Source organism: Nesoenas mayeri (genome assembly GCF_963082525.1).
Source record: "Nesoenas mayeri genome assembly, chromosome: 6".
NCBI classification, from domain to species: domain Eukaryota; kingdom Metazoa; phylum Chordata; class Aves; order Columbiformes; family Columbidae; genus Nesoenas; species Nesoenas mayeri.
Genome location: NC_137545.1, coordinates 23,685,555 through 23,697,957, shown reverse-complemented (window position 1 = coordinate 23,697,957; position 12,403 = coordinate 23,685,555). Strand labels below are relative to the sequence as shown.

Genomic DNA, 12,403 nt, shown 5'->3' with positions numbered 1-12,403 from the left:
AAAGTATGGCATAGGCGCCGAGTAAGTCTTGTGAAAGGCTGGGATTTAAACACTCCATGATCATTGAACTTTACAAAGAGCAAAGTTTAACCTAAGACATTGCTTTTCTCTGGAATATTACTTTTGACCATTCCAGGGTTAAATATATCATTTCAATGAAATAACACTATCCAATTAACCCCTCAGCTGACAGTTTTAATATTCAAGGTCATCTGCCATTAACAACTTCAAATGGCTGTTTACATCAGCTCTTAAAAGAGAACAATGTGAAAATGGCAAAGCTGGACATTTTCCAGCCATTGTTGCCATTCTTCAGGTTGACATCAATGTTCCTCACCTGCTGCTTTACAAGTCCTTCCGTTGGTTTCTAGAATGTATCCTTCATCACAGTAACACCTGAAAGACCCTCTCTCATTGTAGCAATGTTGACTACAGAAGCCTGGAGGGTCACATTCATTAATATCTTCACAGGTCTTGGAGTCATTTGCAAGGTGGTATCCAACCGGACAGGTACACTGAGCTCCAAAGGGTCCTTGGATACACTCATGAGTGCAGCCGGCATTATTGTCAGAGCAGCTTTCCTGGTCTGAAAGGGGGTTGGGGAAGGAAATAAGCAGTTAACAAAAGCTTATTATGCTAAATGTAATACTTTGCAATTGCATTACTAGCCTAAGACTGCTGCTAAAACATGACTGCACAATCATCAGTCATGCAATGTGAGACTGCACTGAGGCTCTTACGCAAAATATAACACACACAATGCACATAAAGGCAGGTAACAACAATAGTATGTACTACTGAACCCCACAAAATGCATGCTAAACAGAAGAGTCTTTATAAGAAATTTTCCAACATTAGCTAGAAATATTAAAATATTTACTGTACCACTCCAAAACTGTATTAACAAACAATAACTTTAAATCATTTATAATCATACCTGGCTGGGGTTCATCTGAGAATGTGTATTGATTAAAGAGGAGAAGGAAGCAGGAAGGAAAGAAAGAAATAGGTTATGCTTAAATCAATTCATAATCAACATAAATACAAATTCTGGCTACATGTGAGCTTTTAGATCTTCTTCATGATTTTTGAAGTTAGAAATTTAAAAGAAAGTATTAAGGACGGAATCACATTTCACCTGAACTTAAAGCATACAATGCTTTTGTGAATGTGTTCAGGAGCACAAAACTCAATCCCATATTGTTATATAAAAACCTATATTGAAGTCAGTAGAAGTCACATTAGAGTTCAAAGCACAAGACTGGACATAGCTAATGAACTAATCAGTAATCATCATGGTCTCCTTTCACTGCTAGCAAGTTCCACTTAGTAATGTGAGCTCTAATTTCAGCACGCTTACAATTTCTGCTAGGAATGTTGATGCACTAAATACTGCACGCTGAATATTCCATTTCTTTCTGAAGGGGTATCACATAGCAGGCTATGGTAGATGCTTGAACAGTAACTTACTGCACAACGGGGATTCGTCAGCTCCATTAGGACAATCGGCAGAATTATCACATACTTTGCTCAGATTCACACAGATACTGTGACCTGGACATTGCCACTGCCAGCTGGGGCACCGGAAGGGCTGAGTCGGACAATCTCTCTCATCACTCATATCTCTGCAGTCATTGTCACCATCACAGATCCATGCATGATGGACACAGTTGCCATTATCACAGCGGAAAAGCGATGGAGGACAGGTCCTGGCAGGGCATCTGTGATGTTCGTCTGAGCCATCTGCACAGTCGAGATGGCCATCACATTCCCAATTAGCAGGAATACAATTGCCGTCTGATTGACATTGGAATTCATTCTGGTGGCACATCCCTGGTGGTCTTGTCGCTAAAACAGTGACATTCAACAGTTCAGAAGCTACTTCGATTTTAGACAGAGAAGCAAAATCACTATGTTCAACTGACCACTTGCATAAATAGTTACAATACTAGTAAGAAATGTGTTGCTTTTACAACAGGCCATAGAATCACAGTCTGAAAATCTACATGGCATTTCAGAATCTGTCTAATTGAATTAATACTTTACAATATGGTGAACAAGGCAATTTAATTATTGTTATATTTTGAGCAAGCACATATTGATATCTATATATGTGCCCAAAGCAATATGAAATTGCTTGTTGAAACTAGTTTTCACTGCCCTGGATTGCAGCATTTTAACTAATTTAAACATAAAAAATTAGTCAAGGAAAAGTTTCAGTCTAACTCTCATGGATATAAGATTTTCAGTTTTCTAGATGAACAGATTTCCTAAATCTACTTTTAAATCCTGAGACTCAGGTGCCGAGGAAAACAGAACATTAGAGCTGAAACAAATGCAAACTCTACTCTTTGCCAGACGAATCTACTCTTGAGCTGGAACATACTGTGTTTGAACTTTCTGCTCAGAAAAACAATTTATAGACAAGTTTCCCTAAAACGAACTTTGAGGTTTTAAGGATGGTAGTGCCAATTTTTTGGTATTGCAGATAAAGAAAATTTTCAGAAGCATCACCTAATAACTGAAGCTTTTCTTTCAGCATCAAGATACTTACGACAATCAGTCTCATCTGAGTGATCATTACAGTCAAAAACACCATCACACTGGTAGTAAGTGCTGATACACTGGTCTCCACTTAGACATTTAAACTCTGTGGCACTGCAGTTATAAACTACCAAAAAAAAAAAAAAAAAAAAATTTATTTTGTTTACAGAGCTAGACTGCATCCAATTGTTTACAGGTTCCCAAGTCAGATATAATACCAGGAGTCCAATTTCCATGGAAGACCATGAGTCCATGGAGACACGGAAAATGCAGTGACCTCGGAATCTACAGAAAACAGAGGAAAGAGACCGCAGCACTCTGCAACCAGTCTAGGGATCAAAGGGCTTACCAAAATGCTACAACAAGCATCGCAAACAGGGTTAATTTATGGATAGGTTTATTAGGCATTCTGCTATCTTGGAGCTGGTAATATGAGGTCACCAAAGAGCTCTGAGGGGGCAAGACTAAGGAAACAATAAAGAGGCATCTAACAAACAAAATTACACTTACTGCAGTCACGCTCATCAGCACCATCTATACAGTCTTTGTCTCCATCGCAGACATAGAATGGGTCAATACAGCGATGGTCTGGACATTGAAACTGCCTGGGTTCACAAGTACCTGCGAAAGCTATTAAGAATGACAGTAAACACAGATGTGTTTCTTTTCTCTCTTCCAAAATCAGCATAATACTGAGACAATAGAAAGACACTATCACGAACTTGCAGCATGTAATGCAGCAACTAGAAATCACATAAACTGCAAGCACTAATACATTAGTATCAGGTAATTGTTTGTTATATGTAGGCTTGGACTCATGCAAAAAAACAACCCAGAAGATTTTACTTAGCTGATTATACCATTAATCATTACTGAGATCACTCATGAAATAAGTGCTTAGAACATCTAAGCTTTAGCTGCTTTTTGCTGTAAATTGCAGGGGGTAATATTATGCAGCACCATGATTATAACTATCACAGCTGTCCCTTTTTATTTGTTTTCATTCTTTTTCTGTATTCTACTTGGCTCTGGTAGTTCAAATTAGATGAGTTTTCCACGCCTTATGGACAGTTGTGATACTCACTGCAGTTTTTTTCATCTGACCCATCACCACAGTCATTATCAGTATCACAGAGCCAGATCCTTGGAATACACCTTCTGTTATCACAGGTGAACAGGGTTGCAGGGCATGAAGTGGGTCCTTGTGTAGGACAATGCAATTCATCGCTGCCATCAAAACAGTCATTATGTTTATCGCAACGCCAGCGACCTGGAATACACTGTCCACTGGCACAGGTAAAAGCTGATGAAGCACAAGTATTGTCTAAAGAAAAAAACAAAACAGGAGGATGTTTTGTAAAGATTTCCAAAACTTGCCTTCCCTGCCAGAATATTCAGTACATTTAATATACTTATAGAACATCTAAAATACACATCAAATTCTAAAATGCACATTGTTTAAATGAAAATGTCTGTCATGCTAACATGCTGCAGAGCTGAACAGCTTTTTTAAACGGTGAGAATCAATAAAAAACTAAATTGTTAAGCACTTCAAAACAATCTAAAGAAAAATAACCTCAAGTAGCCATTTGCTTTATACTTTCTTTTTCCCCAACAGACATTCTAGCTATAATAAAACAGCCCACTAATAAGAAATAGTTTATATCTTTGTGAAACTAGTTAGCCCTACACATTAAGCAGCAAATTTTATCAATATGTGCAATTTTCTTGTTTGTGATTTAAAAGAAAGAATTAACTCTGAAGAAAGAAGCATCAAAGATGTAATAAAAGCCAAGAACTTTTCAATATCTCATCAACTATCATTATCTCACTGTTCTCTCATTTTACTTAATCAACAGAATATTTTGTGTAAGACTTTTTACAGTCAAAGCAGGAAATGAACCACTGTGCTCTTCATCCATTTCACTGAAAAAATCCAGATGTAATTAATAGTTCAGAAGTGCCCAAATGTAATTAAAACCATAAAATTTCTATTCAGATGTTAAAGGAAATAAAATGTGCTGCTCTAATCTTAGACTAAGGTTAGACAATGCATATGGATCTGTTATTTTTCTTATGGAGTTGGTTTTTAAATGTCTTCATCTTTATTACAATGGTTTGTTCCTCCCCATGCATCAAAATAAGTGATATTCCAATACCTTTCAAATTTCAAAAAAAAAAAAAAAAGACGACAACTTTTTTCTTTAGAAGATAAATTTTTGCTACTCTGTAAATTGAATTTTGAGAACTAATGAGATATTAATATTTTTGTGCACTCTTTAAGTGGCCAGTGCTGTGTCTCATATTCCCATGAGTTATCCGAATATTTTCCACAGAAACTAATTTCGCAAGTAGATTTCAGGGTTTGTGCACAGATGCAACCATAAAAAATTGGGGTTTATTCCAAAAAAATCAGACTGATCCATCAATCTTTCTGAACCGCAAACAACAAATACTAACTGTAAATTATAAGAGATTACTTACTTAAAGAACCACAGTTTTGCTCATCACTGTTATCATGGCAATCATCAACACCATCACACTGATAGTATTGAGGCACACATCTTCCATTACTGCAGGAAAATGAGTAGGAGCCACACTGCAAAGTGGGGGGCTCATTGGATGGATCTTCAACACATGTCAGCTGATTTGAAGCCAGCTTCATGCCATAAGGACAACCACAAACTCTCTGAAAATTTGGTACTGGGAAGCAGAAATGGCTGCAGTCTCCATTGGGATTTGTTCCTCTATTACAGTAGTTGGAGCCTTAAAAAGTGAGAGAGAAGTTCACTGTATACACTACCGATAACAGCTTGGGAACTACTAAAGGTTCATAGTAACTGTAAAAGACCATGTTACAAAAAAAGATGCCATAGCAAATCCTGGTTTTGCATACACTGCAAAACAGAGTCAAGTTCACTGACAGTAACAGCAGTAGTAAGTCACAATAGCAAATCTCTCATTCCATATACTCTTAATTGACACAAGTGTTTATGGAAGCCAAGACCATACAGTTAAATTTCAACTGATTTTCAGCAACTGTCTGGAAACAAGCACACTGCCACAAATGAGGAGCATTGTCTGAGCAAGGCTGGGAGAGCTGATCCAATCTTTGACACCAAATAGGTGGTGAGCCTTGGCACATAGTTTGATCATACATTTGCTAAGTCCATTGAGTGTTTTACTAAATTAACTACAATAACAAACCCTTGTTTCAGATCATAGAATTTCATATAATTCAGCAGTGAAAAGATGAAAGTTAGAGACTTATGCACAGTGATTACTTTAAGAATAGTATTTTGACTAATAAACGCTTACCCAATTAATCAAAATAAATAGTTCACGTGAACTAAAACCTCTACTAGAAAAAAAAGAAATATATGGTTGTAACTGGTGATACCATTACACAAAAGACAATGGAATCATCATTTCATTTTACAAAGTTATTAAATAAGGTAACAGAAGTGGTGGAGGAAAACTGCCTAGAGTCACAAAACAGTGAAAGTCATGTGTGATTGCAAGTGTCTGTGCTGACTCCCCTGTGTGTCAGCTATGATTCAGTAAAGTCATTTCGAAAATGGAGAGTTGAAACCTGCTGTCTTGCTATTTTGTTTTTTATTCCCTGTTTCATGTCTTTCACCTGTACAACAAAAGAGCTCACCTATTTGGGAATGAGCATCGTATGCTTTAACATGCATAATGTTACTAATGCCTCTCCTAATAATAGTCATTTCTCCTCCATCAGACTTCCTCACTCGAACTATTGCACCAAGTCTCCAATCAGTGAAATAGGCATAACCTGTGTGAAAGACATTTAACATATAACAATTACAGACCAATATGACATAACAGATCAAGCATCATGAGAAAACAAACTGCAAGGCTTTTAATTTATTAATTTTTTGTAACTGTTTCATGAAAAAGTCAAAAGGACTTTCATCACTAAAGCAGTCAAAGTGAGTCCTTCAGTCATCAGCAGACATAACTTAGAAACACAAGCCCTCTCAGATTTCAACTAAATTGAGATAGAACAGACGCAACTGACATGTCAAATTCCAAGGAAATTTTAAAAGTCATTGATTAAGAAAACTTTCCAGAAAATTTTACAGTATTTTTGAAGATATCTTTACACAAAATCAAAATAAGTCACACACTGACAGATTTCTTCACACACAACATAAACTCAGTCATAAACTCTACATACATTTAATAAAATCCTGAAATTGTTGATCGTCTCTAGGGAGGCAATTTACCTTGTCTGTCCAGCATGAGTAGCCCACCTTGGAAGCTGTAATTAGTACAGCATATCTGCCTCATTGCACTAAAAGAGTTACCTGATCTGCCTCAAATTATTTAAACACAACTATACATAACACAGTCCTAAAAATAAGCAACAAATACTAAATACGTATTTTACAGAAACTTTCAGCAGTGCTTTTTATAGGAAAAGCAGTATAACAAAGACCATGTTATCTCACATATTCACAGACCATCATAAAAAAAAAAAATCTGTGACAATAACAGATATTTTTCCATGCCAGACTTACCTCCAAAAATAGTAAGGCCAAATGGGTGAGTCATCTGAGTAATACGTTCAAGAGTCCGTCTGTCCAGCCCATCAAAGGTGCTGTGCTCAATTTTATCAAAAAAGGCATCCACCCAGTAAAGCCTTAGAGAACTAGAAATAATCAAAATGTACTATCTCTTAAAATGATATTATGGCCTTTAGGAAGCACTAACGTTTTCTCAAATAATCATCTTAAACCAGACAAGAGGTTATTGGGGTGTGTAGAGAGGGATTTTGAGAAAATCTGACATTTACAGGCTTTTCAACACATTGAAAATCAAGGTCTTCAATATGAAAGTATCAGTGCACACAATTTGACACAATTCCTTTTTTTAATCCCTAACAGTTTAAAGGAAGAACCACATTTGCTCAAAAACCGTCTCTGTCTTCTGTGCTGCCCTTACCTCCAGTCAATGGCCAGGCCATTAGGCCAGCCCAGCGTTGTATTCACGATTGGCAAGGCATGGGATCCGTCACTCCAGGCCCTCATGATTTTAGCAGGACGGAACCAATCTGTCCAGAATATATACCTGAAAGGACACATGTCAGAAGACACATAGGCCCAATAATATAACACAGTTAAAGAGAGCAAACATTTGAACAGCTTTGACATTCTTTTTTGTATCACATCTTCACATACCTTAAAAAAAATACAATTTTATGTTGATCATTTCCTGAGTTGGTAGTGGTACCTATGATTAATATTTATTCTGTGTACAACAGCTTCCCAAATATAGTGGTTTGTCCCTTTCGACATAAAATATCCGTAAGTGTTAAAAATGTTAAGGATTCTATTCAAGTACTGCTAGGGAGAAAGAATCAAGCAAAAGTGCACCTTCCAGGTAATACTTACAAGTAAGCACGAATATTACAAAGAATTTTCTCCTGATCCTTTTGACTTATGCCAATAGTAAAAAAGTTGAAGCTAGTGTTAAAAAACTTTACAAAGCAGCAAACAAAAAAGGTTGGAATACCCAAGAATCCAAGTTCAACACTATTCTTACAAGATTACTTCCAAAATAGTATACTTAGTTACTAAACATGAAAATTCAATATCCAATAATTAAGAAATTCAGTAGTATAGCAGCAGGAAGCTGAACCATGCTGTGAAAGAAACATTATTTTGGCATGGTCAAATAACACAGAGTATTGATTTAAGTTAAGCATTTCCAAAAAAGAGAAGCATGGCTTCATTTTATGTACACAGAATCACATATTGTCAGGTTTATATGAAATACAGCCAGTAGTATCCAATATGTTTCAAATAAAGAAATTCAGATAGAAGAAAATAAAGGAATCAAGGTTAGCATCCTGGGAACTGCAAGAATATTAAAAATAATTTAGAAAACCTTCATTGATGAGAAATAGCTGCCTAATCTGAGTGATACAAAGAAACAAAGTTCTTTTGCGTGATTATCAACACACAGAAGTAAAAGAAAAAAAAAAAAATTGAAGATAATTCTTTTGAGTGCTGCTTTCATGTAGAATCTGTATCACTCTGCCTTTTTCTTCGGTTGCTGAATCCTAGGCCAGAATAAAACAAACAAAATAAAGACAAGAGAGCTGAAAAGATATGGTATTTCGGAAAAGAACATAAACTCAAACAGAAGTCCAGAATGAGATGTAAATTCTGCTTAACCCATAAATTGTTCATATAGTTTCAAGTAAAAATCAAAACTAAACTTACCCAATAACAGGATGAATCACTATTGACCGAGGATTATTTAAATTCTGAACAATAGCTCTCCTAGATTTATCTGCCAGCCTCATCACACTAATGCTCCTGTATCGAGGGTCTGTCCAGTACAGATTCTTTGAGATCCAGTCAAAGGCCAAATCTTCAACGCTTTCCACTCTATTAGCCGTCAGGATTTCTCTTCCTAGAATTTATAACACACATAATGATTGTAAATGTTTAGGAACAGAGGAAATAACATTAATGCAATATTCAGTTCATAAAACCAGTGTTTTCCCTTGGTAAAAACGCCGCTTCTGTGCTACTTACTACAAAGGCCAATAAGTGAGGGGAGGTCAAGGCCTTTGCTCCAGGTGAAGGAGGAGAAATAAAGACTAGCCAAAGACAAGACAAAAATTGCTCACTAAGTTTATGCCAAAAGGAGTTTTATGAATGAAGGTCAGTAAGGTCAGTGCAGGAAGGACATCCCGCTCAGCAGCCAGACCTGACCTGGTCTTTGCACAGTCCTGCTCAGTTGCAGTCTGCCCTTACTCTGACCCAAGGCAACAAGCAGCTCAGACGACTATATGCTGACTTAATATATATTTGATCATTGTTATAAATTGGAGAGAAACATTCTTCACTCTACCACAAATATAACTTCCAAAAATCTCTTTTTCTGTATTACAGTACCATAATGAATATCGTGCTATCCAGATAGGGACATTAAAAAGAGAAACTCAGTTTCATACTACTGAAAGGCATACTGGTCTGCATAACCAGCCTGGTGATGACAAACGCTATTTGTGAGAAGTGCTACGAATAGTTCACTCCCAAATAGATTCAGCAAGTTTGTCAAAAAACAGGAGACTTAATGAGCTTGATGATTAGAACATTTTTGACAAATATCTTCCAAATTACTGGACTGACACTGAGATTTATCTGTATATCTCACAATGTGACTTTTTGTACTTCTTTTCAGAAGTAAATATTCTACTCTCCTTACCACAATTACTCTACAGTTCCTAAGAATGATTCTCACCTGAACCATCAGTTTTCTGTTTATAGATCATGTCTTTACTTGTATCTGAAAAAAAAATGGTCTCATCCTGAGCACAGAAATCAATTCCAACAAAGTATGAAGGGCTCCCTGTTACAGGTATGATCACATCTTCCTGGGTGGAGAGATTGAATGGGATTCCCCGCACTGCCATTTGGGATGAAAACAGCAGGAACTGCTGCACAGCTGCAGAACAAAAGATCAGACATAGTCTTTACTTATTCATGAGGTGAGACAATTGAGCATTAATTGACTGTAAAGCTTTATTTTCCTCTGGCAACACTAATAGTCTAGAAATAGAGAAAAGAAGGAGAAAATAGGAATCTAAATATACACAGACCTAAAAACTGAAGAAAACAAAACCCAACCCAGAATATTATGTGATGTGGTGAGGTATTCTGCTTCCATTGTTATTGTCGTCCTAAGACACCTTTACAGAAAAGATTATGTAAGCAGAAACCATCTTCTGTGCTCACCTCTTTAAAATAATCTATTAAAAAAACAATTCACAGGCTTTGTGGTGCCATGATATAACCAGACCATATCTGAGCTAGCCAGATAAATGCATGACCAAATAATAAAACCATAGACAACATATCCAGTCTAATTTGTCAATACACAAGGTAAACTCTCCCATGAGTGACAATTCTGCACTCAAACAGGAAGCAGCGGATTGTTGATGGAAGCACACAGCTCCAAAACTCAATCTCTTATTCATGCTATATGTGTTCAGAGGGAGAAGATCAACCTGATCTGCGCATTACTGCAGAGGAAAGCAGGCTTATTTGTTTAAAATAACACAAAATCTGCATATCAGCAAGCACCCATGCTTGATTTCAGTATTAAGAGCTTAATCATACAGTCATCCACATATATTGCTTATCTAACTCTCCTAAAATGCTTATAAAAGGTGGTGAGTTCAAGTTGTTGTGGCTTGAAATGAACATCAGCAGAAATGATTATATTTAAAGCTGTCAACAAGAGTCGTGATGGAAAAAACATGAAGTCCTTGGCATATTGAACCACAAAGCTATTGAAGAGAGGAAGGATGTTCTAGAAATAACTGGAGAGCTAATGGAATAGTGCTATTTCGAACAATCACACAACATTTTCTTACCAACACAGTGTCGTCCATCTATGTGTAGATCAAAGCCTAGTGTACATCTACAGCGATAACCTAGTCCGTCATTATCTGTTTTGTGGCTCAGCACACAGATCTGTTCACATCCACCATTATTACTTCCACAAGGATTTCTTACTGGAAAACAGTACAGACAGGATTACAACTTCATCTGTTAACCTAATGGCATCATTATATTGAGTTTTTCAACATCCACAATAAATCATTTGGACTTTGTAGAAATAACATCACATGGAAATCATACACCACCAGTTCAACCCTAGAATACACCAAAATCACATGAGAGCTACCTTGCCGTCAAGGTATTCAGCTCTGTACAGAGATACCCAGCAAACACCATTGAGGCCAGAATCTGGGCTGTCAATTTTTGCATATAGATCTGCTTCAGAATTATACCTCACAGAACTCATTCGCAATGCTAGCCTTTTCCATCTGCACCCTCACTGCAGTGTTCAGGAAAAAAAAAAAAACAGTCCCAGACACCAATACTGCTCATAAGCACAAGTTTGACTCTCCCAAATATCAATCGATTTAATAAGAACCCCCCCTTATATGTTGCATTTGGCAGTTCATTAGCTACAGGAGTTGGATGAAACCACTGTGTGATAAAATCCAACCCAGTTTTACAATAAAAATTATTAATTATTAGTTCTTCATAGCAAAATGACAGTCTCTCATAACTTTCGGTAAGATAGTTCCTAAACCTCCCTTAATAATTGAATTGCTGTCTTACCATACGGCTGCCGGGCAGCATGGTAGACTGTCACTCCATAAGGTCTCAATGAAGACTGGTAGATCACTTGAGGGTTAGATTCTGAAAACTTGTTAGCTTTCACCACTGCCATTTTGGTCCAATCAGTGAAATAAACATTGTGTTCAAATAAAGTGATTCCATATGGGTGAGGAATCAGTGAGCCTCCATGAGCTATTGTTCTCCTGTTATAAAGAGAGTTTTAAAATTACTTACAAAATATTATCTAGAAAATATCTTTATTAACAAAGGATATAGGATTATTAATTCATTCACTTGTTCTTGATTGTACATAGAAGCTGCCAAAGTACAAATGAAGAAGACTAAATGAACTGAAGAGATGAAGCTGAACATACAAGGTACATAAACATAAAAGATACAGCAGTGAAAACAAAGCAACCAAAGTGTTAGCAATTTCCAAGAAAACAGCAAGTAAAGATGATGGCTCAAAAATGTAGGAAAAGGTCCATAACTACTGAGAGAAAACTAGAGAAAGAGGCCAAACAGAGGAAATCAAAGACATCTGTAGCAATTTTAAATACTCAAGGATGCTTGAGTCTTAAAAAGAAAAAAAAATATGACTGCAACAGCAAGATATTGTGACAATATTTTTCTGGATAAATACTAGGAGATAAAGAGAGACCTTCAAGTCCTCACATAATACA

At 36.6% G+C, this 12,403-nt stretch overlaps 1 protein-coding gene across 2 annotated transcripts in view; it reads right to left on the bottom strand.

Annotated features, from left to right (window-relative positions):
* LRP2 (LDL receptor related protein 2) overlaps positions 1-12,403 on the bottom strand; it is a gene marked incomplete at both ends in the record, with an annotated part of 118,844 nt that overhangs the window by 67,484 nt on the left and 38,957 nt on the right. For both annotated transcript variants that reach the window (XM_080346928.1, XM_080346929.1), the window contains 13 exons: positions 338-586; positions 1,471-1,848; positions 2,555-2,671; positions 3,055-3,174; positions 3,629-3,868; positions 5,029-5,310; positions 6,206-6,343; positions 7,092-7,222; positions 7,516-7,641; positions 8,799-8,991; positions 9,829-10,032; positions 10,964-11,104; positions 11,721-11,923. In XM_080346928.1, coding sequence (XP_080203054.1) covers positions 338-586; positions 1,471-1,848; positions 2,555-2,671; positions 3,055-3,174; positions 3,629-3,868; positions 5,029-5,310; positions 6,206-6,343; positions 7,092-7,222; positions 7,516-7,641; positions 8,799-8,991; positions 9,829-10,032; positions 10,964-11,104; positions 11,721-11,923 — 2,522 coding nt within the window. The remainder of the gene's footprint in view (positions 1-337; positions 587-1,470; positions 1,849-2,554; positions 2,672-3,054; positions 3,175-3,628; positions 3,869-5,028; positions 5,311-6,205; positions 6,344-7,091; positions 7,223-7,515; positions 7,642-8,798; positions 8,992-9,828; positions 10,033-10,963; positions 11,105-11,720; positions 11,924-12,403) is intronic.